Source organism: Anser brachyrhynchus (assembly GCF_964034855.1).
Source record: "Anser brachyrhynchus genome assembly, chromosome: 13".
NCBI lineage: Eukaryota > Metazoa > Chordata > Aves > Anseriformes > Anatidae > Anser > Anser brachyrhynchus.
Window position 1 is genome coordinate 1,011,702 of NC_137708.1, and position 25,323 is coordinate 1,037,024.

General features: G+C 61.2%; 2 protein-coding genes across 18 annotated transcripts in view; one reads left to right on the top strand and one right to left on the bottom strand.

The window, feature by feature from the left end:
- Nucleotides 1-5,874, top strand: part of STARD8 (StAR related lipid transfer domain containing 8) — a 60,606-nt gene extending 54,732 nt beyond the window's left edge. For all 6 annotated transcript variants that reach the window (XM_080553330.1, XM_080553332.1, XM_080553333.1 and 3 more), the window contains 9 exons: nucleotides 808-981; nucleotides 1,430-1,589; nucleotides 1,859-2,057; nucleotides 2,157-2,367; nucleotides 2,472-2,586; nucleotides 2,842-3,057; nucleotides 3,430-3,647; nucleotides 3,728-3,904; nucleotides 4,134-5,874. In XM_080553330.1, the coding sequence (XP_080409456.1) occupies nucleotides 808-981; nucleotides 1,430-1,589; nucleotides 1,859-2,057; nucleotides 2,157-2,367; nucleotides 2,472-2,586; nucleotides 2,842-3,057; nucleotides 3,430-3,647; nucleotides 3,728-3,904; nucleotides 4,134-4,251 (1,588 nt within the window). In that variant the 3' untranslated portion in view covers nucleotides 4,252-5,874. The remainder of the gene's footprint in view (nucleotides 1-807; nucleotides 982-1,429; nucleotides 1,590-1,858; nucleotides 2,058-2,156; nucleotides 2,368-2,471; nucleotides 2,587-2,841; nucleotides 3,058-3,429; nucleotides 3,648-3,727; nucleotides 3,905-4,133) is intronic.
- A 354-nt stretch (nucleotides 5,875-6,228) lies between these two features.
- LOC308176909 (relaxin receptor 1-like) lies at nucleotides 6,229-21,380 on the bottom strand. Of its 12 annotated transcripts, XM_080553344.1 has the most exons (18): nucleotides 20,775-21,380; nucleotides 16,539-16,682; nucleotides 16,039-16,128; nucleotides 15,846-15,951; nucleotides 15,327-15,398; nucleotides 14,920-14,991; nucleotides 14,445-14,516; nucleotides 13,424-13,495; nucleotides 11,973-12,047; nucleotides 11,793-11,864; nucleotides 10,007-10,078; nucleotides 9,745-9,816; nucleotides 9,462-9,533; nucleotides 9,302-9,373; nucleotides 7,858-8,087; nucleotides 7,153-7,563; nucleotides 6,749-6,964; nucleotides 6,229-6,452 (listed from the first exon to the last, which is right to left on the bottom strand). In XM_080553344.1, exons 1-18 carry the CDS (start codon nucleotides 21,079-21,081, stop codon nucleotides 6,265-6,267), a joined length of 2,415 nt encoding a protein of 804 aa, XP_080409470.1. In that variant the 5' UTR covers nucleotides 21,082-21,380; the 3' UTR covers nucleotides 6,229-6,264. The 12 variants fall into 12 exon arrangements, with proteins under 12 accessions (XP_080409470.1, XP_080409471.1, XP_080409469.1 ...); XM_080553345.1 differs by having other exon boundaries at nucleotides 6,229-6,964; nucleotides 7,858-8,090; nucleotides 15,846-16,128; nucleotides 20,775-20,924; nucleotides 21,033-21,380; XM_080553343.1 differs by having other exon boundaries at nucleotides 6,229-6,964; nucleotides 7,858-8,090.
- Nucleotides 21,381-25,323: the final 3,943 nt, after the last annotated feature.

Sequence of the window (25,323 nt, forward strand, 5' to 3'; positions counted from 1 at the left end):
TGGGATGGGATGGGATGGGATGGGATGGGATGGGATGGGATGGGATGGGATGATTTTTCGTTTGCCGATAACGGCCCTAAAGGAAGGAGGCGCTTGCTGTCACTGCGCTGGTGCTGCCTTGTGCTTTCCCGAAGGGAACTCCAGCCGTTGTGGAGTTCTGTGGGTTTTCAGCCCCGCTAGGCTGATGCTGGAGGGGGGTGTGCCCGCGGGCAGGGCACGGGTGGGTACAGGGGGGTGGTACTTCCACCGGCTGGAAGTGTCCCTCCTGCCCTGCTGGGCTCAGGGATGCACCGGAGACGCCGGGCAGGAGCCTTCCCAGAGCAGCGCAGGCTAGAGAAAGGTTTTAGTTTTGGGCACTGCCTCGTTGCAGTGTCTTTGGCTGTTTAGGAAGTGGGTGTTGGAGGTGTCTGCTTGGCCGAGGCATTGCTCTGCGTGGTGGTCCTGTGCGTCCCTGAGCCCCTGCCCTCCCTGCAGCCTCCCGGAGGGGCTGCAGCCCAGCACGGCCCTTGGGTGTGGGCACAGGCTGAGCCCGCACAGCCCCACGGCTCTGCTGGGTGCAAAGGGGAGGCTGCTGGCTGGGGCAAGGCTGCCTGGCAGCACGAGCAGTCCTCTGGGGCAGCAGAAAGTCTCTCTCTCTTTGTGTCTCTGTGCTCTGGCACCTTCTCATGCTGGGTTTGTGAGGGGTAGGAAGCAGCACGTGTGGCCCCGGGGCTGGCGTTTGGCTTAGCCTGGTCACTGGTGCGCCCACACCGTCCCCAAAGCAGCGGGTGCCACAGAAAGGCTCTGCAACGCCCTCCTTCCCTGCAGAAAGCTGCGCTGGCACAGCTTCCAGAACTCCCACCGGCCCAGCCTCAACTCGGCCTCGCTGGAGATCAACCGCCAGTCCTCTGCCCAGCTCAACCTGCTGCAGAAGTGCTCCCTGCTCCGGCTCACGGCCATCATGGAGAAGTACTCCGTGCCCCACAAGCAAGCCTGGACGTGGTGAGCTGGCGGGGAGGGGGCCGGGATGGGGGCCCCAGGGGCGGTGCGGTGGGGTGGTGGGCTCTGTGCGCGAAGGTGATGGAGAGGGAGGGGAAAAAACCGCAGCCAAGCTCTTACTGTTCTGCGTGGCTCTGGGCATGCTTGCAAGCAGGACTGAGGGGCTGTGGCCTGGGCTGCCGGCACTGCCTGCATGCAGGAGGGCTGCAGGCACCTGTGGAGCATGGAAAACATTACGGCCGTGTAAGAGCGAGACGATGGTTTTCTGTCTAAGCCAAACATGAAATCATGTTGGCTTAATAAAAGATGTTGTGGCTCCTTTTCAGAACTTCCTTGCTTATATTCAGAGCACGGCAGAAGCATCCCTGCGGCAGTGGGTGCGTCTCACCCGGTGTCGCGCTGCCGAGGCGGCTGGTCGCTGCCCTGACCGTCTGTCTGTCCCACCCTGCAGGACTGTGCCCAAGTTCATGAAGCGGAGTAAAGTCCCCGACTACAGGGACAAGGCAGTGTTCGGGGTGCCGCCCATCATCAACGTGCAGAGGACGGGGCAGCCGCTGCCGCAGAGCATCCAGCAGGCGATGCGCTACCTCCGCAGCCAGTGCCTGGACCAGGTGAGGCCGCTGGCCCCGCGCCTCGGGGTGCTGCCGGGCTGTTCTTTTTGTAGCGCTGTGGCTGGGGGAAAAGCCAGCTTCGAGGGGTCACCTCGTGCAGCGCTTGGCTGTGACAAAGGGGGAGGGCGAGGTGGTCTGTGGGAACTTCACATCTACCGGTGTCTCCTCGGCTGTCTGTCGGCCGGGCTCGCCTCTGGTTGCGGAGCGGCCAGGCTTGGGGCAGGGCCAGCCTTGCCTCGCGTCCCAGCGTGGCTCCCTCTTCCCCTCAGGTCGGCATTTTCCGGAAATCGGGGGTGAAGTCCCGGATCCAGGCGCTCCGGCACATGAACGAAACCAGCCCCGACAACGTCAACTACAAGGGGCAGTCGGCGTACGACGTGGCCGACCTGCTGAAGCAATATTTCCGGGACCTGCCGGAGCCCATCTTCACCAGCAAGCTGACCGACACCTTCCTGCAGATCTACCAGTGTAAGGAGGGCGCGGGCGGGGGGCCCTGACCGTGGGGCTGTCAGCGCAGGGCTGGGGTGGCCCTCGGGGACAGACGCTGACCGCGGGCGTTGCCCCCAGTCGTGTCGAAGGAGCAGCGGCTGCAGGCGGTGCAGGCTGCCATCATCCTGATGCCGGATGAGAACCGCGAGGTGCTGCAGACCCTGCTCTACTTCCTGAGCGACATCGCCTCCGCCGAGGAGAACCAGATGACCGCCGGAAACCTGGCCGTGTGCCTGGCCCCCTCCATCTTCCACCTCAACGTGTCCAAGAAGGAGAGCACCTCGCCGAGGTGAGGGCGCCGCTCCCGCTGCCCTGCGGTGCGGCACGGGGCCGGGGCCGGGGGGCGGGCGCCAGGCGTCAGCACCGCTCCCAGCGCCGCGTGCCGTCCTGCAGGGCCATGCACAGGAGGGGCACCGTGGGGAAGCCCGACCAGAAGGACCTGAACGAGAACATGGCCGCGACGCAGGGGCTCTCCCACATGATCACCGACTGCAAGAAGCTCTTCCAGGTGGGTGGCTGCAGCGTGTGCGGCCTGGCGCTGCCCCCTGGGGGCTTGCGGAGGGCACCCGGCCTCCAGCAGGGCAGTGCCACCACTCGGGCAGCCCCAGCCTCTCTGAGGGGCCAGCGAAGCCCTGCTCGTGGCTGGGCGGCTCACAGGCTGCGGGATGTCTGCCCGAGGAGGCTGTGTCCATCCTTCCCCCCTCCTTTGTTCAATGAGGACTTGCTGCCGGGACGCTGAAGACCTGTGTGCTCTTGCTTTTAGGTCTCCCACGACATTCTGCTCCAGCTGAGCAGCTCCTATATGGCAGCAGACGCTTACCCCCATCCCCTGACTGACTTTGTGTGCCAAGGGGAAAGCAAGGATTTACACTCCTACTTTGAGCAGAGTGTCCAGAACCTGCTCAAAGAGTCATCGGAGAAATTCAAGGGGTGGCTGAGCACCCCAGGACCCCTGAACACGGAGCTCTCCTGCAAAAAGGTAAGTGCCACCGCACACGGGGTGTCCGGGGTCATGTGGGAAAATGGGTGCGGAGTGACCGCTGTGAGCCACGGGTCCTACAGGCACCTGCCCAGCCCTTGGCACTCTTTCCCTTCTGCAAGGAGGCAATCAGCAATGCCTTCCCCATCTGGAGAGGGGGGACAGTTCTTGGCCAGAGCCCACTGCATCATCGTTAGCCCCTCTCCACCAGCCAGAGGAGCTCTGCCATCTCATCCTGTGCCATCCCATCCCATCCTATGCTCCCCCTAGCCAGCAGCTGCGATGGTGCTGCTCCACGGGGGTGAGACCCCTCAGTAAAGCCTCTCAGGGCTCCCAGGACAGCCGCCTGACCCTTCTGCTCGGCCCTGGCAGGTTGGGGACGGGCACCCTCTGCGCTTGTGGAAGGTCTCCACGGATGTTGAGGCCCCTCCCTCGATGGTGCTGCACCGGGTGCTCCGGGAGCGTCACCTCTGGGACGAGGACCTGCTGCAGAGCAAAGTGGTGGAGGCCCTGGACAAGGACATGGAGGTTTATCACTACGTGACGGACAGCATGGCGCCCCACCCGCGCAGGGACTGCGTGGTGCTCAGGTGAGGGCAGGGGGGACCCGAGCCCGAGGGATTTGTTGTGTCCCCGGGCTCCCCCAGCTGAGCGGGCGCTCTGTTGGCAGGCGCTGGCGCACGGACCTGCCGCGGGGAGCCTGCCTGCTCATCTCCATCTCGGTGGAACACGACAAGCTGCAGGTGGAAGGTGGCGTCAAGGCCGTGGTGCTGACGTCCCAGTACCTCATCGAGCCCAGCGGCATGGGCCGCTCCAAGGTGACGCACATCTGCAGGGCTGACCTCAGGTATGGGACACCCTGGTACCTCGGCGAGCTGCTCCTGCGTTTTGCTGTGCACTGCAGCGAGGGGCGGGGGGGGGGAACGTGCCTTTTGCTGCTTCGTAGTGCTTGTTCCTCATCTCCTAGCCCACGGCAGCTGGAGCTGTGCTGAGCAAGAAGGGAGGTGCTGCTTGCTGGTACGGGCCGGGGGCCTGTCCTGCCGCTCACCCCTCGCTCTGCCTTGCTCCCTTCCCAGGGGCCGGTCTCCGGAGTGGTACAACAAGGTCTTCGGGCACCTCTGCGCCATGGAGCTGGCGAGGATCCGAGATTCCTTCCCAGCACTGAGCCCAAACGGCCCCGAGACCAAGATCTGAGGAGCCGGGAAGCTGCTCTGTCCTGTCGGACCGCGGACTCGCCAGTCAATTGGGCTGGGGCAGGCAGAGGGGGGCGCGGAGCTGGCATCCAGCTGCACGGGGGCACCCTCAGGCACATATTTATAAGCTTCCTTTTAACCTGGGCCAGGCCCCCCCCTCTGGAGAGCCACGGGCTGCCGCAGCTGTGCACGGGGCCTTCTCTCCTCTGGCTGCGGGGCTCTTTGCCACCACCCCTGCCGCCCTTTCCCCAGCGCGGAGAGGCGAAGCCCTGCCCCACAGGGTGTCTGCGGGCGGGATGGGCGAGCGAGGTGCTGCTCATCCACAGGAAGGAGAGGGGGCTGGGGGTGACCCCCACTAGGAAGGCAGCAGGCCCCGGGTGAGCTGGGTCCCCCCGTGCGAGCCCCGTGGAGCTCAGCTCCCCCAGACCAGGCACAGGGGTGGAGGTGTGGGGGCGAAGCAGGAGGCAGGAGGGGGAGACGAGAGTGGGGAGGATGGGGCCACATCCGCAGGTCACGGCGCTGTGTTGGGAAGTGACAGGGGGGTGGCGAGGGGGGAGTGTGCGTGGGTTGGCACCCAGGGGGGGACAGGCCGGGGGTCAGGGTGGGAATCTGCTGAAGGGTGCTGTTATCGGAGGAGGGAACTGTGTGTGGATATCTATCAAGCCAGTTAGTGACGGCCATCGCTGGGTGGCAGAAGGAAGCCACTGCTATCACCTCTGGTGCTCAATTTCATAGGAGAAGAAGGAGCAAGCTCTCCAGTCCAGGGCCTTGATAGCTGCCTTGCTCAGCTAAAAGACCCCCCTGTGCGCTAGGTTTCAGTGGGGGCTGGATGGACGCGGTTCCAAGCCCAGCCCTGTCCCCCCGACCTCTTGTACCGCTCAGCCGGAGGGGGCAGGACAGGGCTGGGAACCCAGAGCAGCCGCCAGGAAGCTGGTGACAGGGGGAGCGCTCCGAGGAGGCACGGTGGGGACAAGGGACGTGCCCGGCCCTGGTGGGGCTGAGACGTACCCTGGCTTTGGGCAACCGCAGGAGCAGAGCTGGTGCCCCTGCAGGGTGCGGAGCTGCCTCTGTCCCCTGTCCCCAGCACTCCCTCAGCTCCCAGCTCGCGCCCTTCCTTTCCTCCACCCCGAGAAGCCGTCCGACGTCGCTGCCGGCACTCGGAACTGACCTGGTTTCTCCTTGTAGGCAGGGACCCAAGTTACTCGACGTCGTTCCAACTGGAAGGCAACACGACCCACGTGCGGGAGCAATTCCCCATGCCAGTTTTGCCGTAACAAATCATGTCTGTCTCTTGGTGAAAAAAACAACCCAGCCTGTATTCTGTGTTTTTATATATATATTTTATATATATATAAAAATATGACTAACTTTTCTGAGGGAGTGATTTTTCTCCTAATATTTTTTTAAATGTTTCTTTTTTTTTTCTACCTATAAATACTTGTACAGTTGGAATATTAATATATAACTCAGGCGGTAGAGCTCAGCGCCAGGTGATGTTCACTTAAAGGACGTGTATTTTGTATTTAAGGGACTATTCCTTGTTTTGTATCATATGCAACTGCAACAGACTGTTTGACTTGGATCGGGGCTGCTCTTCCCATCCGTGTAATTAATAAAGTACTAACGATACCTGCTGGCTGGTGGAGAACCCCTGGTGGTGGGAGGGTGCTGCTGGCCCATTCCCCAGCCCAGCGACATCGTGGGGCCGGGCAATGCGTTCATGTGGTGGCTGGAGCCATCAGGCCGCACATCCAACATTTTGGCAGAATGAGGCCAAAAAAGTAACCCGAGAGCAGCTGTGAATTGGGTGGCAGGAGCTGAGCCCCCCGTGGGGTTGGGCAGCAGGGGCTGCCTGGGGGCACCGCTGCCCCCCAAGCCCCCAGACCCACATGAGCACCACGGTGGCAGCAAGCGGCTGAACTCGAGGTGCCTGTGCCCTTCGTGGCACGGCCCCTGCCTGCTGCAGGGGAAGATCTGGTAGGGGAGATGCGCCGCTCCTGGGGCGTCCTCAGCGTCAGACGGTGCTGGCCTGCGGCGCTGCCAGCACAGAGCTCCTCTGGCACTCGTGCAGCTCCGACGGCTTGGCCTGCAGACAGCCCTTCAGCTGCTCCTGGAAGGGGGCGGTGGTGATGGTGTAGAGGATGGGGTTGAGGGCGCTGTTGATGGGCAGGATGAAGATGACCACCCAGGAGGTGATGGTGCCTGCGTTCCACCGACGAGGACATGGCGTTAGGTGGCCAGAGCCCTGCCCGGGGGAACCCACCCATGCCACAAAGTGGGGCAATCCCATTTCCAGGCTCATGGCCATGGGTGTGGGGGTGGGGGGGTGGGGGTCACAACTGCAGCTCTGTGGGGAGCTGGAGGGGGCCAGGGCCCACCTTGGGATGGGTGACACTCACCCCCTGCACTCAGACACCCAACCTTGGCAGCACCCACACCGAGGAGCCCCCACCCAGGGGCTCTGGGCCGACAGCGGTGGGCCCGGCCGGGTCCTTCACCTGGTATTTCCACCTGCAGCAGGGAGAGCAGCTTGAGCAGGAAGATGGGGATCCAGCAGAGAGCATCGGTGATGACGATGAAGAAGAAGCGCTTTGCGATGGCGACTTCCCGGGAGCAGACGCTCCTCTCGGCTGTCCTGGACGCGGTGATGTGGATGGAGTAGAACATGCCGGTGTAAGCGAAGACGATGGTGATGAAGGCCGCAAGGTTCAAGCCTGGAGAGGAAGAGGTTTCTCTCGGAGCACCTCGGCTGGGGCCGTGGCGCAGCAGGACTGCTCCCGCTTCCCCACTAGAGGGGGCAGAGGCAGCTCCGCAGCCCCGGCTCGCCCCAGACCTGGGTGCGCTGAGCCACCCCGCTGCCTCTGGAACCCCGGCCTGCCCCGCTCCGTGCCCGTGGCCTCACCCAGGTAGATGGTGGTGGAGTAGCCCCTGGCGCTGGGCCGCTCGCCCAGGTCGGACTGCAGCGGGAAGCAAACCCCGTTCCTGCCGTAGTAGTTGCCGAAGGACTCCTTACACCACAGGGGGACGAGGCTGAGGGAGAAGCCCAGGAGCCAGATGACGGCCAGCACCGAGACGGTCTGCTTCCTGCCGGCTCTGCGGTGGCTGAAGGGGAAGACGATGGAGAAGTACTTCTCCAGGGTCATGTAGGTCAGCAGCAGGACGGACACCTCGGAGGACAGCATGGCCAGGCTGCCCACCAGCTGGCACTGCAGGCTGGCCATCCAGCCCTGCGCGTGCTTGTTGTATTCGCCCGAGTACTTGAGGTCGAAGGCGCCGATGACGAAGAGGTAGATGCCCATCAGGCCGTCGGCACCTGGGGCGGAGGCAAGGCACGGTGAGAGAAAGGCTCCAGCGGGCAGCTGTACCCCCTGCAGTGACACCGGGGCCACGAAGCCACCGCAGAGCTGTTGTGTCTGCATGTGTTAGAAGAGCTGCCAGACGGTGCCGCGGCACCTATAAGCATGGGCAGGAGCCGAGACATGCCAGGAGCACCCCTGACATCGGCGTGAAAAGAAAGGCAGGCAGCAATGGGCCCCGGCCGTGCTGGTTTGGGGTGCTGTGAGCTGGAGAGGCCCCCCCTGTGCCCTCCCCACCGCTCCCAGCTCACAGCACAGGGACTTGATGGCCATGGCGTGCTGGCTGTTCTCCGTGGCGATGAGGGAGCGCATGCAGATGACGAAGAGGTTGCCGAGGCAGGTGACGCAGGCGATGACCCAGACGAAGACGCGCAGGATGATGTTGGCCAGGAGGTGCTCGAAGGAGGAGATGCCGTCGGTGTTGGGCTTGCAGCTGCGCACGTGGGGCGCGGAGCTGCAGTACTGGAACTTCTTGAAGTAGCTGCTGGGAGGAAGGGGCTGGCTGCCACCGGGCCGGTGTGCACGGCCCTGCTGCTGCCACATCCACCTCCTCCAGCCCCCCGTGGTGCTTGTCCCTGTCTGCGTGGAGCAGGGCCAGCCAGACCCTCAAATCACTAGCCACGAGCCTTGGAGCTGTCACTAACCAGGGACAGGAGGACAACTGGAGCAGAGGACCCGGGAGGCCAGCACACAGCCCTCTGCAGCAGCACCCGGGACAGGGGAGGAACATGCAGAGAGGAAGAGAGCTGAACAGGGGGGTGCGGTTTGCACAGTGTCTGCGGTTTGTTTTGGACACCGAATAAGCAACAGCCCAAATCCTTTGTGAAACAGGCAGGAGGCACCCCAATGCTTTCCTGGATCGAGTGCCGCACAGCCGCGCTTATATCTGTCACCGTCAGCTAATAAATAGAGAGCGGAGTGTTTTCCTCCAAGCCCTGCTTCTCACAAACATTTAAAAATCATTCCCTTGTTCAAGTCTCTCAACTTCCATTAACAGGGATTCAGATTTTTCCCCTGCATATTATTTCAGATTAATCTTTTCAAGCCTTATAAAAGCAATCCCATACAAGCTTAGTAAAACTCCACATTAGAAAATGACTACAAAACTGCAATGCAAGGCTCGTTTCTGCTTAATTATAGATAAAAGGGGAGAAAATGATTGCTTATTAGCAAGTCAGGTAGAAAATGTACCGTATTTACAGTCCAAACAGACCAATTACAGAAAGGAAGATGTACAGTTGTCTTTCATTACAGGTACTCTAAAATGTGCATCTGGAGATAATTATTTTTTTTTAATCCTTCCAAAGCAAAGCCCCAGCACTCACAGCTGGCTGTATTTCCACCACATGTGCGGTGCCTGCCCAGCCTTGCTGCACGTCTCTGCTGCCCTTAGGCCGTTACCTCGGGCCCAGGCAAAGCACCTCTAAGGGGGCACTCGGGCACACGGCGCGGGGCCCTGCACACCTCGCCCGACAGAGCCCACCCCTCCCGCACCACCCGTGCGGTGCACACTCAGAAGCGTGCATCGTTCCTTGTGTCACGTGCATGGGGGGCATCTCCACAATTTGGTGTGGGATAAATGCCCCCACTGCTCCGGCAGGGGGTCCTGCACGGGGAGGTGCAGGCACGGCGTGCGCGGGGCTGAAGCCGCCTGCTCAGAGCCAGGAGTGAGCTGGTGTCGTCCCCTCCACTCACATGTGGGAGAGGTTGGCCAGCCTGCGGAAGGTCAGGTTGTGGATGTTGGGGATCTCCAGCCCTTCCAAGCTCCTGCAAGATGAAAGCAGGGCAGGGGAGGCTGGGAGCTGCCGGGCTGGCCTCGGTGCTGCTGCAGGGCTGGGGATGCTGTGGGACTCACAGGGACCGCAGCTGGGGCAGGCTCTCAAACTGCCCGGGGAAGATCTCGTTCAAGGGGTTGTAGGAAACATTCCTGTAAAGAAGGAAAGCTTTGATAGCTTTCCTACCTGGAAGCTATCACAGGAGCTGTAAGTCAGGACAGAGGGGGGGCTTTTCTGGCTTCTCCCCAGCACTCCCCATCCCCAGGATGGGCACACAGATGCAGAGCAGAATTGCACAGCGCCTTGCAGGGGCCGGGTGCTGGCCGCCCCCTCCCCGCGGTGGCAGGGTGCTCCGGTACTCACAGCTGCTGCAGGTCGGCCAGGCCGTTGAACAGCGATGCCGGGAGCTCATCTAGCCCATTGCGGGACAGGTCTCTGGCAGAGCAGAGCGGTGTTTGAGAAGGCGTGAGGCCACCTGCCCGCAGGCTCTGTGCCTGCCGTGCCAGCACCACCGAGCCGCACAGGGTGGGCAGGGGGCACACGCAGCCCCCACACAGCGGGTCCTGAGCCAGGGACCCCCAGCCCGCAGCAGCAGGCTCGGGGAACACGACGGGCAGACACTTACAGCTCCACCAGCCTGTTCAGCCTGGAAAACGTCCCGCCTTGGATCCACCTGATCTTGTTCCTGCGCAGGACCCTGAGCGAGGAGGAAGAGGAGAACGTGGGTGCAATGAGCCTCGTGCACCCTCTGCGGGCATCACCCAGCCTCTGGGCTGGCTGCAGGCACTCAGGGTGCTCTGCTTGGGGCACATCCATGGGGTGCCCCTGGCTCCATGGAGACCCTCCCCAGTGCCCCCTGCCCCAGCCGCCACCCCCAGCCCGTGTTCACCCAACGCTCCGCTGCTGTGGGGCCGGGCCTGGGCCAGAGCCCAGCTCCCTGGGGCAAGGCCCCACCTCACACAAGCCCTTAGAGAAGGGCCCACCAGAAAAACAGGAGGTGACCAGAGCTGGCTGAAGGGATCAGAATTAAAAACTGAGGACGAGAAGTGAAAGCCTGGAGTGGTGCACTAGGATGGAAGCACAGCTGGGCTCTGCTGAGCCCTGCCACCAACTGAGGCAGCCCGCTGTGCTGCAGCGCTGCGAGACGTCTGCAGACAAAGGCCCTCGTCCTTCCAGAGGATAAAAAATTAAATCGCTTGCTCCAGAGCACAGCCCCTCAGTCCAGTTTCTGGTTGCTCTCACTTTGGCTCTGCTGCCACATTGTCTGTGGGATCGAACATGGAGCAAGGCGTGCGTCTGCACCGCGGTGGCCGGGAGCACCACAGCGCAGACATGGGGGAGCCCGGCCGGGCCGGCTCGTCCTGCAGAGCCCAGCACGAGCCCCTCTGCGTCTGCGGCCCCTCCTCGCCGAGCTGTCTCTGGGGCCGGTGTCACCGGCGGGGTGTGTTTACACCGTCTGTCTTTGCCCTCACTTGGGTTTCCATGGCAGTGCCACAACAGCCCTGGGAAACACGCGGCTGATCAAAGCCGAAGGGGGTTGGTTTTGGGAGGACGGAGGGAGCCGTGGGGCAGCAGCTCGCCCACCTCGCTAGGGCTGCCGGCAGCTCCCACGGGAGAAGTGGTGTGGGGTGGCTCCGATGACTGCTGGTGATCCCCTGGCAGGACGCCGGGGCACCCATCGCGCTCCTGCTGCCACCACCACCCACGGCCATCGGGCAGCCCACGGGTGTGCGCGGCGCTAAACTTCCCTGGCCTGAGCTCAGCTCTCCAGGGGCCGTACCTATCTCTCTGGGAGACATACAGCCATCGCACACGGCAACGTCCCTGGGAGAGGCCTGGGCATTACCAAGGTGAATTCTTTTCCCCTGTCAGCCCCAGGAAGGCACCTGCGTGAGGGCCCGGAGCACAGCCCAGCCCCAGCCATGCAGCGGTGCAGGAACAGGCCCCAGGCAGGGGGGCGGTAAGCAGAGCCGCTCGGGGTTTGACACACAGAGCCAGCTCACAAAGTTTATGGTGCTCCTCAGAGATATTTTTAGGGGATTTGGATGCCAACGGAAGGCTTTGGGCTGGCCGTGAGCCTCGTTGCTTGCGCACCATGGGAAGCTTTTTCCGTGCTGCGCCCTGCCTCTGACCCTGCTCGGTTCCGGCAGCCCCAGGCTGCTGCTGACGGGGGAACTACCCTCCGGACCCAGAGTGCTGGACAAGGCCCTGGGGTGCCCCATCAAGTCCCTACAGAGCAGATATAAAATTCATGAAGCTGACAGCAATACAGATACGGAGCGAAACCGTTCACGTGAAACACAGCCCCTCGCCTAGCCCAGAGCAGAGGGAAACGGGGTCTGAGCCGAGCCCCACCTGCCCCCACCCCACCAAGGGGTGTCCCCGGGCAGGCAGGGCCATGGGGTACTCACAGCACGGTGAGCTCGCGGCACTCCTGGAACACGGCCCCACGCACCGCCCGGATCCTGTTCCCTTCCAGATCCCTGCAGGAAAGGCGATTGTGCGGCTGCCTCCCCGGCCCTGTCCCCGTTGGGATGCCCCCAGGGAGCAGTGCCTGCCCCGGACCCGGCTGCCCAAGGCCAGGTACTCACAGCCAGCTCAGCTTCGGCATCTCCGCACACAGGGAGGTGTTGGGTATTTTAGCCAGGGAGTTGTTCAGCATGTACCTGCGGGGAGGAACAGAGACGAACGGGGTCACAGCACCGTACCCCTGCACGGGATGCACCCCGAGGGCTTTCTGCTGGTGCCCGGCCTCCCCGCAGGGCTGCTGCTCACAGCAGTACCCGGGCCGAGCTCAGGGCTGGCTGCACCGGCTCCCCGCACCCCGGCTGCGGGGCCGGCAGTGGGTCAGCCTCCGCTGCCCAGGGCAAAGGGCTGGTGCATGCACCTTACCCGTGGTGCAGAGCTTCACTCGCCTTCTTTGGGCTATGACAGTAAGGATACGGGTCGTACTTAGCGGCTGTGGGACAGCCTTGCCAGGGAGCTGAGGGGCATGGCCCAAGGAGAACGGTGCACGGAACCAGAGTGACCCGGGAGTGACAGGCAGCGAAGGCAGATTTACAGCACGAACTCCCTCTGGCATTTTTCTCAGCCACTTTTGCACATGCCTGCGTGCGCAGCGCTCCTTAGTGTGCTTCTTGTGACCGCAGTTTATTAGCTCGATTTGTTAAAAAAAGCAGCAGGATAAACAAGCTACGTCACCGAGGACAGCGGCTCCCCTGCCCGCAACGTGGGAACGCAGCCCGGGGGGGGGGGGGGGGGGGGGGCACTGCCCCACGGCCCTCTCTGGGGACAGCGGGGACAGGCACCTGGACGCTGGGTGCCCCCCCGAGCATGCTGTCCCTCCTCCAGCCACCTCACGGCCCCAGATCCCCAACCAGGGCCCCCACCAGCCCCGGTGGCTGCCCAGCCCCAGCCCCACAAGTTACTTCAGTACCGCGCACCCAATTTTGGGGCTTTTGCAACCAACACCAGCAGTGCTGGTGCGAGCCCACACCAGCAGCTGCAGCTCTGCCCTTGCAGGTGCAAGCTCAGGGAATACAGCTTAAAGCATGGTCAGATATATGGGAGTGTATATACGTGTGTGCGCTCACACACATGTTTTTTCCAGTCTAACAGCCAAAATTTCTCCCCTTACTCTGACTCCAAGCTGCTGCCAGAGTTTCTGATCTGCACTGTGGACTATGGAGGTGGAGAAGGTATTAAAATCACATTAGAGTGATTGCAAAATTACTCTTCTGGTGGCCAAAGCCAGTCAGTTATCCTGTACTTCCCTCTTGGAAACAGCTGGACCTTACGAACAGCCCTTATCTCAACGTGGTGCTCAAACAGCTAGCACAAGGGGCAGAACTTAGGGCAGCACAATGCCCTGCTGAACGCGGTGTCCTCAGCCAGCTGCTGGAAGTTGCAGCAGGGCAGGTATGTGCCCTGCAGAGTTATCCCTCGCACCCTGGGGAAGGTGGGGAAGCCACAGCACCCTTGACTTAGCCCCAAGGAAGGGGCTCAGAAGCAGAGCCTGGAGAAAGGGAGCAGGAGGACTTACAGAAAGTACAGGGACTTCAGCCCCACAAAAGCGGCGGGGGCAATCCTGGCGATCCTGTTGTTGTCCAGCATCCTGCAGAGGAGGAGGAGGAGTGAGATGGGGCACCCACCGATGGCGAGGAAGGCAGCGGGAGGCTGCCGGCACCAGGAGCACGCCGAGCACCACGCCGTGCCCGGGGAGCTGGCTCTGTCCCTTCTGCCCTGCAGGTCCCCCCGGGTGCCACCCCTGGGTGGGGGCAGCCCCCCGCATCCCATCCTGCTCCCCTGTGAATCCTGCCCCGGCTGAAGCATCGGATCCAGCTGCAGAGTCTGGAATCCTTCACAGTCAGGGTCTGTTGGATTTTTCCTCTCCTCTGCTGTGAAATAACGATAAATTAAAAGCCATCCAGGGAATTCAGGGCCGTGCTTGGCTTCTCAAAAGTCCTTTGGCTTGTTTGCGCCACAGACCACCCTCCGTGAGTCGTTCATCATTCTGTTTTCCCTCTTTGATTTAAGGAATAACTGAGCTGGTCCCATGGCAAATAAGGGGAAACCTGACGGGGAGCAGGCCTGCCCTGGTGGCGGGGCCGCCCCTGCACACTCGGGCGGGGAATCACCTTGCAGAGCAGCCTTTAGGGATTTTTCTATGTAAAAAGATGTGTAAAAGCACATGGGCAAACAGGGCCTTCGAGAATAAGCAGGAGGAGCGGACATTAGCTGCACTTTTGGTTTGGGCACACTTTTTGAGGGGCTGGGGCTGCAGACCTCCCTGTTCACTACCGCACTGGGAGGCTCTCGTGCGTTGCTCTGGAGCTGGCCCAGGTGCTGTGGGTGCCCCCGCAGCCAGCCTCGCTCTGCGCCCTGCAGCCCCCCAGCAAGCGATTGCATCCCACCACGGAGCCGTGAGGCCACCGTCCCCACTCCATCTGACATCCGTAATGAGATCATGGACAAGACCCGGCCTCATTAATCCCCCCACAAGGAACTGGTGTCACGACGCACCGGGATCACGCATGGGGGTCAGAACCAGAGGGGGCACTCACAGCCACTCGAGGTGCTGCAGGTCCTCGAAAACCCGGGGCTTCAGCTGGGAGATCTTGTTGTGGCTGAGGAACCTACAGATGAACAGAGAAGATCATTTTCCTCCTGGTACCGCTGCTAATTCACCCAGCTTTTGCTAAAGCTGCTCCTCCCAAGGAGCCTGTGTGCCCCCCACTGTCAGTACCCGCAGCTCCTCTCCCTTCGCATCTCCGATGCGGGGCCCTGGATCAGGCAGGCAAACACGGGGAGGGGAAGGGAGTGATGTGCGGGATGTGCTGGTGCCTCTGCCCTGCCCCACATTCACCCACCTACTCCAGTTTAAAGCAGGCTTGGTACTGATTCTTGCAGGAGCAAGAAGTCCGAGAGCCGGACTGGAGCCGGCTGTGCTGCGAGCCTCGCGTGCCAAGCGGCGCAGAGGCCTGCCTCGTCCCACGGATTTCCTCCCCAGGGCCTCGTAACGCAGGAACTCTTACTTACAACGTTTTGAGCTGAGAAAGTCCAGCGAACGCTTTGGGTGAGATCATACGGATCTTGTTGTTTTGCAAAAATCTATTAAAAAATGGAACAGAGAAACAGATTGGAAAAGAAACACTTTCTAGGGGGTCTCAGCCTAGAAAATCATCGCAGGGCTTGCACAGAGGGACCAACGGTGTCATTACTCCTCCAACTCCAGGGCTGGGCAGCCTCAAACACAGAGACCAAGTGGTGGAGATGAAGACAGGCTGAGAAGTGCCTGGGCTAACACGGAGCCGCAGCACAGCCCTGAGCAAAGCCGCCCCGACACGTGCACGCTCCTGTTCCCTGTGCTGCCCCTGCTGCTGCCGACCCGCACGGCCACTGCTCGCCCCGTTTGGCGCAGCGGGGCACAGAGGGGTGATACTCACAGCTTCTTCAGCCTCCTGTACCTGGCGAACTGATTGTCCAGCAGAGAGTGGATTTTATTTTTCTTCAGGTCCCTAACAGGAAAACAGGAAGAGGGAAGGAGGGAGGGAGGAAAATAAATAAAGAAACCAAATTCCGAGGCCAGAGAACCTTTATCACAGGAGGATGGGGCAGCCGAGGCCCTCCTCCTGTGCAATACAAATGAGATGCAAGGCAGCTGCTGTTCGTTAACACAACACCGCTAATTGCTCTCCCAATCTGCAAGAATTGTTTGCCATGGCTGAGTTTTTTCAGGCTCTCCTTCCCCTCCTAGCCCTTACTTTGTGTGTGTGACAAGCAGCTGGGGCTTGCCAACCTCCAGCCCAGCAGCAGCACAGAGCAGCCAGCAGCCGCCTCTCCCAGCTCCGTGCGGTCTGGGGGTGCTGCAGGCAGCCAAATCCCTGTGACAGGGGGCTGCTGGCCCTGGGGGGCCACGGGTTCCCTTGGGGGAAAGGGGAAGAACATGTCCCACCGCTACTCACAGCCTCGTCACGTTGGGGGAGACCCAGGGCACAGCGCTGAGGTCCTGCGCAGTGCAGTCTACTGCCTGGCCCCAGCACCGGCACCGCTCCGGGAACAGCTCCAGCGCTGCGGGAGAGCAGAGGGGGTGTGCTGAGGGGGCAAAGGGGCCACACAGCAAGGGGGGGATGCCCGGACCCCAACCAGGTGGCTTACAGCAGGGGTCTGCCTCATCTTCCACCGCCGTGCTGCTGCTGTGCGTGGCCAGCTTGTCGCCCAGGACCCCCAGCCAGCCGGTGTTGTCCACTGTGGGCGGGGAGCGCCGTTAGGGCATGGGGAAGGGGCCCGGCACCATCCCCTCCACCCGGCAGCTCGGGATGCCCGCCCTGAGCGGCCTTCCTGGTGCCTGGGCTGGCATCTGGGCAGAGCAAAACCCCGGCAGCATCGGGACGGGGTGCGGGGATGGATGAAACCAGGACCCAGATGATCTTCTACATGGGGCACGCGTGGCCATGGTGCCTGGGTGGATTACGCGTGCCAGAGCCGGGAAGCAGCTGGATAAAGAAGCAGGCCCAGGGCTCCCCCCACTGCCGCTGCTCCCAGGGGTGGACCCAGCTCTGCCCTAATGCCCTCAGGGTCCTGGATCCTGGCATTCCCAGGTCCAGGGGGTTATTCCCACCGAGGGCATCCCCCCTTCCTAGGGGTTTGCCAATTACCACAGTTCTCCTCGTCGGCTCCGTTGTCGCAGTCGTCCACCCCGTTGCAGTGCAGGGCCTGGGGCAGGCACACGGAGAGGTTGCCGCAGGGAAACTGCCCCAGGGGACACGCGTGCCTGTCCCTGGGGTGCGTCACAAGAGGCTCTGCCAAAGGAAGAGGAGGTGCTCAGCGCTCCCCTCGGGCAGCACCTGAGCTCCTGGGGCCGCATCCTGCTTTGTGCCCATGCTGTCCCCATGCCACCCGTGAGCCCTCCACCACCAGCACCCCATGAAGGGCTCTGACCTCTGTGGGGCATCCCCCAACACCCACAGCAGATGCAGGCAGATATTCTCATAACAGGTTAAAGCCCAGCTGCCGCGTCCCAGCTCCATCGCAGGGTGCGAGGCTGTCCTGGCAGCTCGGGCTCCCCTTCTGCCGGGCCCTTTCCGTCAGAGCCATCCCGATCCCCAGCTCAGGGCCCCGTTCATTAATACCCTGCGATTATCTGTGGCAGAGGCACGGCTCAGATCCAGCTAAACGTTTCCACACCCCGCTTTGATCAGGCCCGGGGAAGTGGCAGCAGTGAGCACCGGGAGGGACCGGGGCTGCGCGGAGGGGCCGGGCTTGTCGCTCAAGATTTTCTTCAGCTGCCAGCCTATTACTGGCTAATGGGGCGTGCTGGAATTAAAAGCACTTTCCTCTCTCGCACACACACCTCATTAGCCACCCCATCAGCAGCACTGCGGTGTGACGTGGAGGTGGATGTGACTCAGAGCATCACACGTCCACGTGCCTGCCCGTGGCAGACGGTGGTTTTGGGGCTGGTGCCCCGGCACGGCACCGGGGCAGGCAGGGCCGAGGATGGCACGGGCACGGCACCGGCAGCTGCGGTGGAAGCAGCCTGTGGCTGAGCAGGTGCTAGCGATGCCTTTGGACTCCCCAGGCTGAACTTCTGCTCTGAGCACACATCCTGGCACCCCTCACCAGCCCCGTTTACACCTGGACCCAAGCAGGAGATGGGGACAGCCGCGTCCCAGCTGCAGCTGTGCAGCAGCCAGACAGCTCAGCACCGGCCCCAGGGCACCTCCCCTCCCTCTCTCCCCCAGCTTCTGCACTTCGATTTGCATTGCTGGCGGTGCTGATCTGATTGCACGTTGCAAACCGTTTCTTTTCTCGGAGACACAGAGTCCTTCCTGCCCAGAAATGCCTGCGTGTGGCACAGCAATTGAAAGCAGACTGGAAGCGGCTGAAAGCACCCCTGCCGGCTGCCTGTCTCTTCCCAAATGTCTGCCGTACAAGACGAGGGAGGCCTGGGCTGCGGCCGGAGAGCGATGCCGAGTGATGGGGAATGGATCTGAGAGACGGAGAAATCTGGAGAAGGCATGGAGAGCCGCTGGGGTCCGTCTCGCCACGGGCCGTGCACCGTGCGGCTCTGCGCGGGGCTGGGCACAGCAGTGCCGTGCCCCTGCCTCTGCTGAGATTGCCACCAGGCATCCCTAATGGGCACAGCAGTCTATGGCTATGTAAATTCATCCAGCATTTTCTAAAATTCAGCATCTTTTGCCAAAATTCCTTCATTCTCTCTCTCTCTCTCTCTTTTTTTTTTTTTTACAGTACACTGGAGACTGCTGTTTTGGAAGTGCCTCCTTTGACTAGTCTTTTTGCAAACTGAGAAGTAATTTTAGGTTTTTATAAATGCTTGTGGCTATACTTCTGTGTTAGGCACGTCTAAACCCACGGTTCTACTGCAGAGCGTTGCAACGCGTAACGCATGTCAGATGGAATCACCGTCTGCCCGAAACTTTAAAAAATGCATCTTGTATTAAATGTTGTAAAAATGTTATCACTGAAAATTTGTTTATGCGTGATCATCTGTTCCTGTAGCTGGGAGCAAACCCATCTATTTTCTGCTGATAACGCAGCACAAGCAAGATGAAACTGTGGCAAAAGGATCAGCAGAGCTGGGGGAGGGCTGCAGCCCTTCTCTTCCCAGTCTGCACCCACGACCCCGAGTTTGTTTCTAGTGGAGCTGTTGAACGTTAATGCTTCAATAAAAGAGTTTTTATTTATTTACCCCATGCTGGCAGATCACACCCAATGATAAAAGTATGCACGAAAAGCTAACCAAAATGGCAGTTGTGTCAAAACGACAGACCAGAGGGCTGTTACTTTTTCTCGCAGCACCCCAGCAGTGCCGCAGCCGTGTCTCCTCGCAGCGTCCTGCACGTGGAAAGCACGGGCAAAACGTTGTGCTTGGTGCGATGGCCACCCTGCCACCCGAGTGGCTCCAGGGGGTGCTTATCAGCGTGGTGATAGGTGCCTTATGTAGGTAAAGATGAAGATAAATACAATCTCCTCCTGTAGAGAGAGGGCAAGCGGCAGACGAAGGGACAAGGACGACCATCCCCAGGGAGAGGTGAGCATTTCACCTCCCCCCTAGCCGGCCTGATGCTTCCTCATAAACTTGTAAGGAGAACTTGTCTCCTTAGGAGAGCATTTGGGGTGATGAAAGAGTAAGAAAATGCAAAGCAGGAGGGAGAGGGACGGTGCAAGACCCCTGACTCTTGTTCTGCTGCAGCCCCGCAGGGGAAAGCACCTCCCTTATCCTTGCCGGGCTCTGCAGATGGAAACCGATCTGACTCCTGAGCCCTGAGCTCAAGACCCTCCTGATGGATGTTTTCCTGTCTTGGTTCCATTTCTGGACATCCAGGGAGGTCCTCTGCTGCTTGCTGCTCCATCACGCAAGTTTCTGGCTGTTTTCTTGGTCTGAATTTATGTAGGACCCGCAGAAGGTAACGGGAACCTTTCCAGGGCCTCAAGGTCCCCATTGCAGAGAGCCTGTCTGCATATGGAGCTATGTAAATACCGAGAGCAGAGAGTTTACACATATATATATTTATATACATAAGCAGAGGCAGATGCAATTTCTTCGGGAATGAGCCCAAGTCGCAGGGTCCCAGCCAAGCCCCCGGCCCCAGGACCCGGTTCTGCACCAACCCCCCTGGGGCTGGGGGCAGCCGGCGGGGAAACAAAGCGGGGTGGGAAAGAAAGTGAAATAAATATATAAATAAATAGAAACCAGAGGAAAAGTGGGTTCCTCAGGTAAGGCAGAACGCTGAGGCCGTCGGGGGGCTGCGCATCCCGCAGGACAAACCAACCCCTCCGAGCCCTGCGGCACAGCCCGTGCCCCCCGCCTGCCCGGCTCTGCCTGGCTGGGAAGCAGCCAGCAGCGAGAGGAAGTGGCCAAATTTAGCTGGGATTAAGTCTGGCATCTGCTGAGTTTTCGTGAGGGCCACCCAGGATTGTAAACGAAGCCCACGCATCGCCCGTAAAACAGCCGTGACCGAAATAAACGCGGAGCCGGGGAGCAGGGAGCGCTGCTGCCGGGGGACCTGGCCCCGGCCCCAACCCCCGGGCTCAGTCCCCCCCGCAGACCCCAAGGCCCTGTCCTAAGCCTGCGGCCGCATCGCGGGGACCTTCTTGCAGCTTTTGCTGGGCTTCAGAGGGAGAGTGAGGGCGGCATGAAATGAGAGCAGCGAGGTCTGGTCTGTTGGAGGCTTTCCACCGGAGAGCCATCTCCTTTCAAACCCAGCTCAGAGCAGACCGAAGCAGATCTGCTTCCCCTGCACACGGGGTCCATCTCCCCAGTCAGTTCAACAAACGCATCTCCAGAAAGTGAACTCTCCAGAAACCAACACACACAGCAGAGCATGCCTTGTGTCCACATTACCTCTGCCTGCAAATAAACCCACACACAGTTTTTGCCAGCCAATTTCTGCCGGCAGAGTTTAGGGCATGGCCTGAGGGCAGCACACCTCCCGTCCCACTCCCTGTTGGTGCCCCAGCTCTCTGTCCGTGCCGCAGGGTCTGCCCAGGGCTGCAGACCCCTCCCTACACCCAGCAGGAGCACACCCAGCTTGTGCTGCACCCGAAGCGAAGGACCTTAGGGGCGATGCCAATAATTACCTGCTTGGCTGGGGAGAGGGGCTTAGCACCCCCCCGGGGCCAGCAGGGAAGGAGCAGCTTGCATTGACACTGGCAAAAGTAAAGCACAGCAAATCAGACTCAAACAGAAGCACCTCAGAGCTCCCGGCTTTTCGTCGTACACCTCCCAACTTCCAGCACAAAGTTTTTAATTTGCGTCTGGTTTGCCACCCCCCCCTCCCCTTTCAGGCCACAGCCCTGGTGCTGCATCTGCTCCCACGCCGCTCCGGTGCTGCCTTTCCCTGCCCCTGGCTAAAAGGCAGAGCCACGACCTGTGATTATCAGCGGGCTCGGAGGCAGCAGCAAGGTCCGGAGAGCAGCGTCAGCAGCTCTGCAGAAAGCTCTCCTCGGGCACCAGCAATTTTTCTCCAAGCAGCACGGTGTTCTGGGGCAGCGAGCATCACCGCGCCGTGTGCCAGGACCTGTATCAAATCCCAGCACAAAATTCCCTGTGAACCCCTCGCCAAGAGCTCGGCCGGGCGGCCTGCCACCCCCCCTGCTCTGACTGACCTGCGGGGACACCCACTTACTGGTAACAGCACAGAAGAGCGGCGGCAGGACGAGCAGGAGCAGCTTCATCCCAGCTTGTCCCGGCGCTGCGGGCGGCAGGTTGAGCGCTGCTGGGCTGCCGGAGGCAGGGAGGAGGAGGCGAGGGGACGGGGACGCAGCCGATCCTCGGCCCCCTCCTGCGAGCACACAGCAGCACCCACGGCTCCCAGGCTCGTGGGCGCCGGCGCTGGGGACGCTGCACGTCCTCACTGCTGGCAAGGCGTCAGCTGCGCTGACCCCCGCGTCCCGGGAGGCTGGGTGCAGGGCGCAGGGCGCAGGGTGCAGGGGGAGGCAGGGCGCAGGGGGAGGCAGGGCGCAGGGGGAGGCAGGGTGCAGGGGGAGGCAGGGTGCAGGGGGAGGCAGGGCGCAGGGGGAGGCAGGGCGCAGGGGGAGGCAGGGTGCAGGGGGAGGCAGGGCGCAGGGGGAGGCAGGGTGCAGGAGCAGCCCGAGCGCATCTGCAGCTCTTTGCAGCCTGACGCCGTTCTCTGGCCAAGAGAAGGCAGCGAGAGGACGTGCATGAGGAGGGAAGCAGCGAGAGGAAGGGACACGGTCCTTGCCGGGGGGGCCGCAGCCCTCGGCCCGTGCTCCCCAGCCCTGGGGCAGCCTGGAGCCGAGCTGTGCCCCCGCCTGGGGCACCCAACACGGGGTGCGCGCCCCAAGGCAGCCCGGGGCCAGCCTGGGGAGAGAGGAGGAGGCTGAGGGGGCTGAGGGGGCTGCTCCTTCCCCGAGAGGATCCCCTGCTGGGTTTGCAGCCCATGCTGGTGCCCAGCCCTGTCCGGTGGCAGGATGGGTGCCCCGGTGGGGGCAGGACAGCCCCGTGCCCCACGGCACTGCCTGGGAGGTGGGAAGGGCGTCCGTCGGGGACCCCACCTGGCACCAGACCTTGCCGCATCGGGGTCGCTGCTGCCCCTTCCTCAGCCCGTTGTTGAGGGCTGGGAGGCCCCAGGGAGCAGCAGTGGGAGCCCCAGGACAGCCCCACAGACAAGGCAGCTTTGCCAGCCCAAATTCAGTGAGACCTTTGGGAAGAGGGGGGCGTAATCGGATTTCACAGCTGGGGCAGGGGGAGGGGGGGAGCGAGGTGGTCCTGATTAGAGAGCAGACTCCTACCACGGCTTTGATCTCCGTGCTAAGTTCCCCAAACCATCTGCACTGTGAATACAGCTCTCCTTCCAGTCTCCTTTTCCCAGCACTTCCAACTGCTTGTTATGGGTCCAGAAAAATCTGTAAAAATTAACCCCTGCTGCTGGAAAGTCAATTTTTAGCCAGGACACAGGACCTGCTCTCCCACCTGCTCGTCCTCATGCCATCAGTGTGGGACTAACTGATGCACTGAGCAGGAGGAAGGTCCCAGGGCCCCGGGGGACCTGCAGGGCCCCCCCCGCTGGGACCAGCTCGGAAGGGACACGGCCACCAGGTGACATTGCTCTGACACCAGGACACCGAGCTACACGCTCCCCGACCCAGCCGGGACACGTCCCCCAGGAGATGTGCCCCATTCCCGTGTCACCGGCAGCGGAGCTTGAGGAAGGGACCCCGAAACCCGCCACCCCCTGCCCCTCGCCCCCACAGGGATTTGGTCCCTTCCATGGTGCTAACTCACAGACCTAAGGGCACTTTGATGCCGATAGCCAGAGAGAGTGGGGCTGGTGGGGGAAAAGGAATCAAAGAGAAGCAAAATATTTCTTTTTTCTTTCTCTCTCTCTCTCTTTTTTTTTTTTTTTTTGTCAGAGAAAGAAAGGAGCTGCTTGGAAAACAGTTCTGTGCATGGCAGTCCTAGGCTGCCCGCAGAGGTCTGCAATGCTGCTGAAGTCTGAAGCCCTGACTTTGGTCCCAAAGGCTGGCTGGGGGCTTGGTGATGGAGCCAAAGGCACTTTTCTGCCCTGATGTCCGAACGGGGGCATTTGCTGCTGGGTGCCAGGGCGCCAGATGGCGGTGACTGCAAAAGCAACACACCTGCAGCCAGGGGAAAAATCAAAGCTTGCGAATGAAAACATGTTTCAGGGCCTGACAAAATTCCCCTGTGCTTTCGCTTAGCTGTGGCAGTGGCAAAGGCTGCCCCGGTCGCATGGGAGGCAGTCCCAAAGCGAGGAATTCCTGAGCCTCACAGCACACAGAAACCCTGAGAGAGCAACCGGAGAGGCTGGGCAAAGACGGGAGAGGCCTCATCTGCAAAAATGATGGCAAACAATTCCAGTCGTCTTCTCCCGTGGTCCTCCAGGCTGTCAGCATCTTCCCACCAAGTCTGTATTTCTTAGCCTGAGCTTTGCTAATGGGCCAAAAAATTTCGCCTCACACCCTTTGGCAGCAATCCTTGTCCAGCTCTCGGGGACGTGCCTCCAAGTAACCGCTGAGTGATGTATGGGCACTGGAGGCTTCAGCACATGCATTAAATCTCCGGCTGCAGAGCCCAGCAATACATTACAGCACGGAGACCCGCGTGGCCCGGAGAGCACTTGTGCAATCGCATGGCACAGATTTACGTCCCGGGGCTGTCAGAGCGCGACCTCCTCGCGGAGCCACGGCCCCGCTCCAGCCCCGCCACGCAAGGAGCTCATCCTGTCAGCTCTCTGTCCCTCCCTGGATAATGTTACATCGGAGCAAACCGAGCCAGATCTTCCCTTCCACTCGGTTTTCTGCTGAGATAGCTTCCCAGGCCACGTCCCTCGGCTCTCCCTCGGGCCGGATGGCTCCGGCTCCGGATCCCCCCGCCGGAGATAGGCCTCGGCTGAGCAGCACCCCGGTACCCAGCAAGGTGGGCGCTGACAGTGTCAGCTCCGGGTGGGCGGAGGAAAGCCCAAAAGGATGGAGTGTGTGTAGCCAGGGGGCTCAGGAAGGGCTGCTGGGGTGTGCCACCCAGCCCCGATGGAGCTCTCCGTTGAAGGGGGCAGCCCAGTGCTGCTGCGCCCCCACCAAGCCCACCTGGGCTCCTCTGCACACGGAGTGCCTGGTTTGGGGTTGGTCCCCCCCCCCCAGTAGGAGAACACAGCCCTGTGCAGCAGTGGTCTCACACAGCAAAATGCTGCCGAGGGGTTCAGCCAGGGGAAGACGCTCTGCAGCCACGTCATCTTGCTGGGACAGCGAGATTTAGGGGCTGTGGTGCCCTCTGCAAATGTTACGGGGTCAAGTGACGGGAGATGGGCTTGGTAGGCCTTACTTTACCATGTCATCCTAAAGAAATGTTTTCATTCCTTCTGCCCTCCAGACATACCTGAGTACACCTTGCAGCCATGCTTTGTACACAGAAATAGTGAGATACAGAGCTGAGATCGTGGGCCTGGTTGGGCTGACGTCCGTGGGTGTTTCTGCATAATTTTGGCAAACCAACGCTCTGCCTTAACTTTGCTGTAAGGGGGAGGTTTGGGGACGCTGTGGGGCGTGAGGTGAGGCACTGTCCCCTCACACAGCCGCTCCTAGGCAAGCAGGAGCACCAGGACAGCACCCCATGGGTCCCACAGGGAATGCCCACACGGACCAGCACCAGCCCTCACGCTCTGCTGGGCTCGCACCCCCGGTTAGCCCCTGCGTTACCGACGTGCTGTCCAAACCCCAACATTCCTCCGTGCTCGGTAATCGCACACAGAAGATGAAGCTCTGCCCTGGGGTCCCTGCAGGACCTGAGCCAGCAGCAGCAGCCAGCTCTTGCCGTGCTGCCGCCCGTGTGAGCGCGGCGCCTCTGGCATGGGCGATGCGCTCCCTGCTCGCCACCGCGCCCGTCAGTCACACGGCAATGAGGGGAAGCTAAACGCTGCTGATGGGAAGTGTTTTAAGTAAGTCTACACTGGAGATGCAAGCCCAAGCGTTTCTGCTCGGTGGATGAACCAGAAAGTCATTAATTATTCTGTGCCGGAGCAGATGTTGCTGTGTTTGAAATTGCTGGGTAACTGAGTCACCGCTCCGTCCGTTGCCAAGATCTGGGTCGTGGCAATGCAAACGCGGGCTCCGTGTCAAAGGTGGGACCGGGGCAGCCAAGGACCAGGAGGAGCATCCCGCAGCTTGCTCTGGACTCCCACAGCCCCTAAAGGCCATGTGATCTTGAAGGGACACAGCTGGGGGCTTCGCTTCCCAAATTTCACCCACTTCATTTTAAAGTGACATCCCGAGCCCAACAACACGCCGGCTTTAAATCCCCGAGCAGGAGGAGCAGCGCCCTGCTGCCCCACAGCACGCAGTGGCCGCAGAGCTGAGCGGGGCTGGGTTGGAGCAGGGCAATGGGGCAGCCAAGGAGACATGGCAAAACCCTGGGCTTAGTGCAAATCCCCACTCCTCTGACCC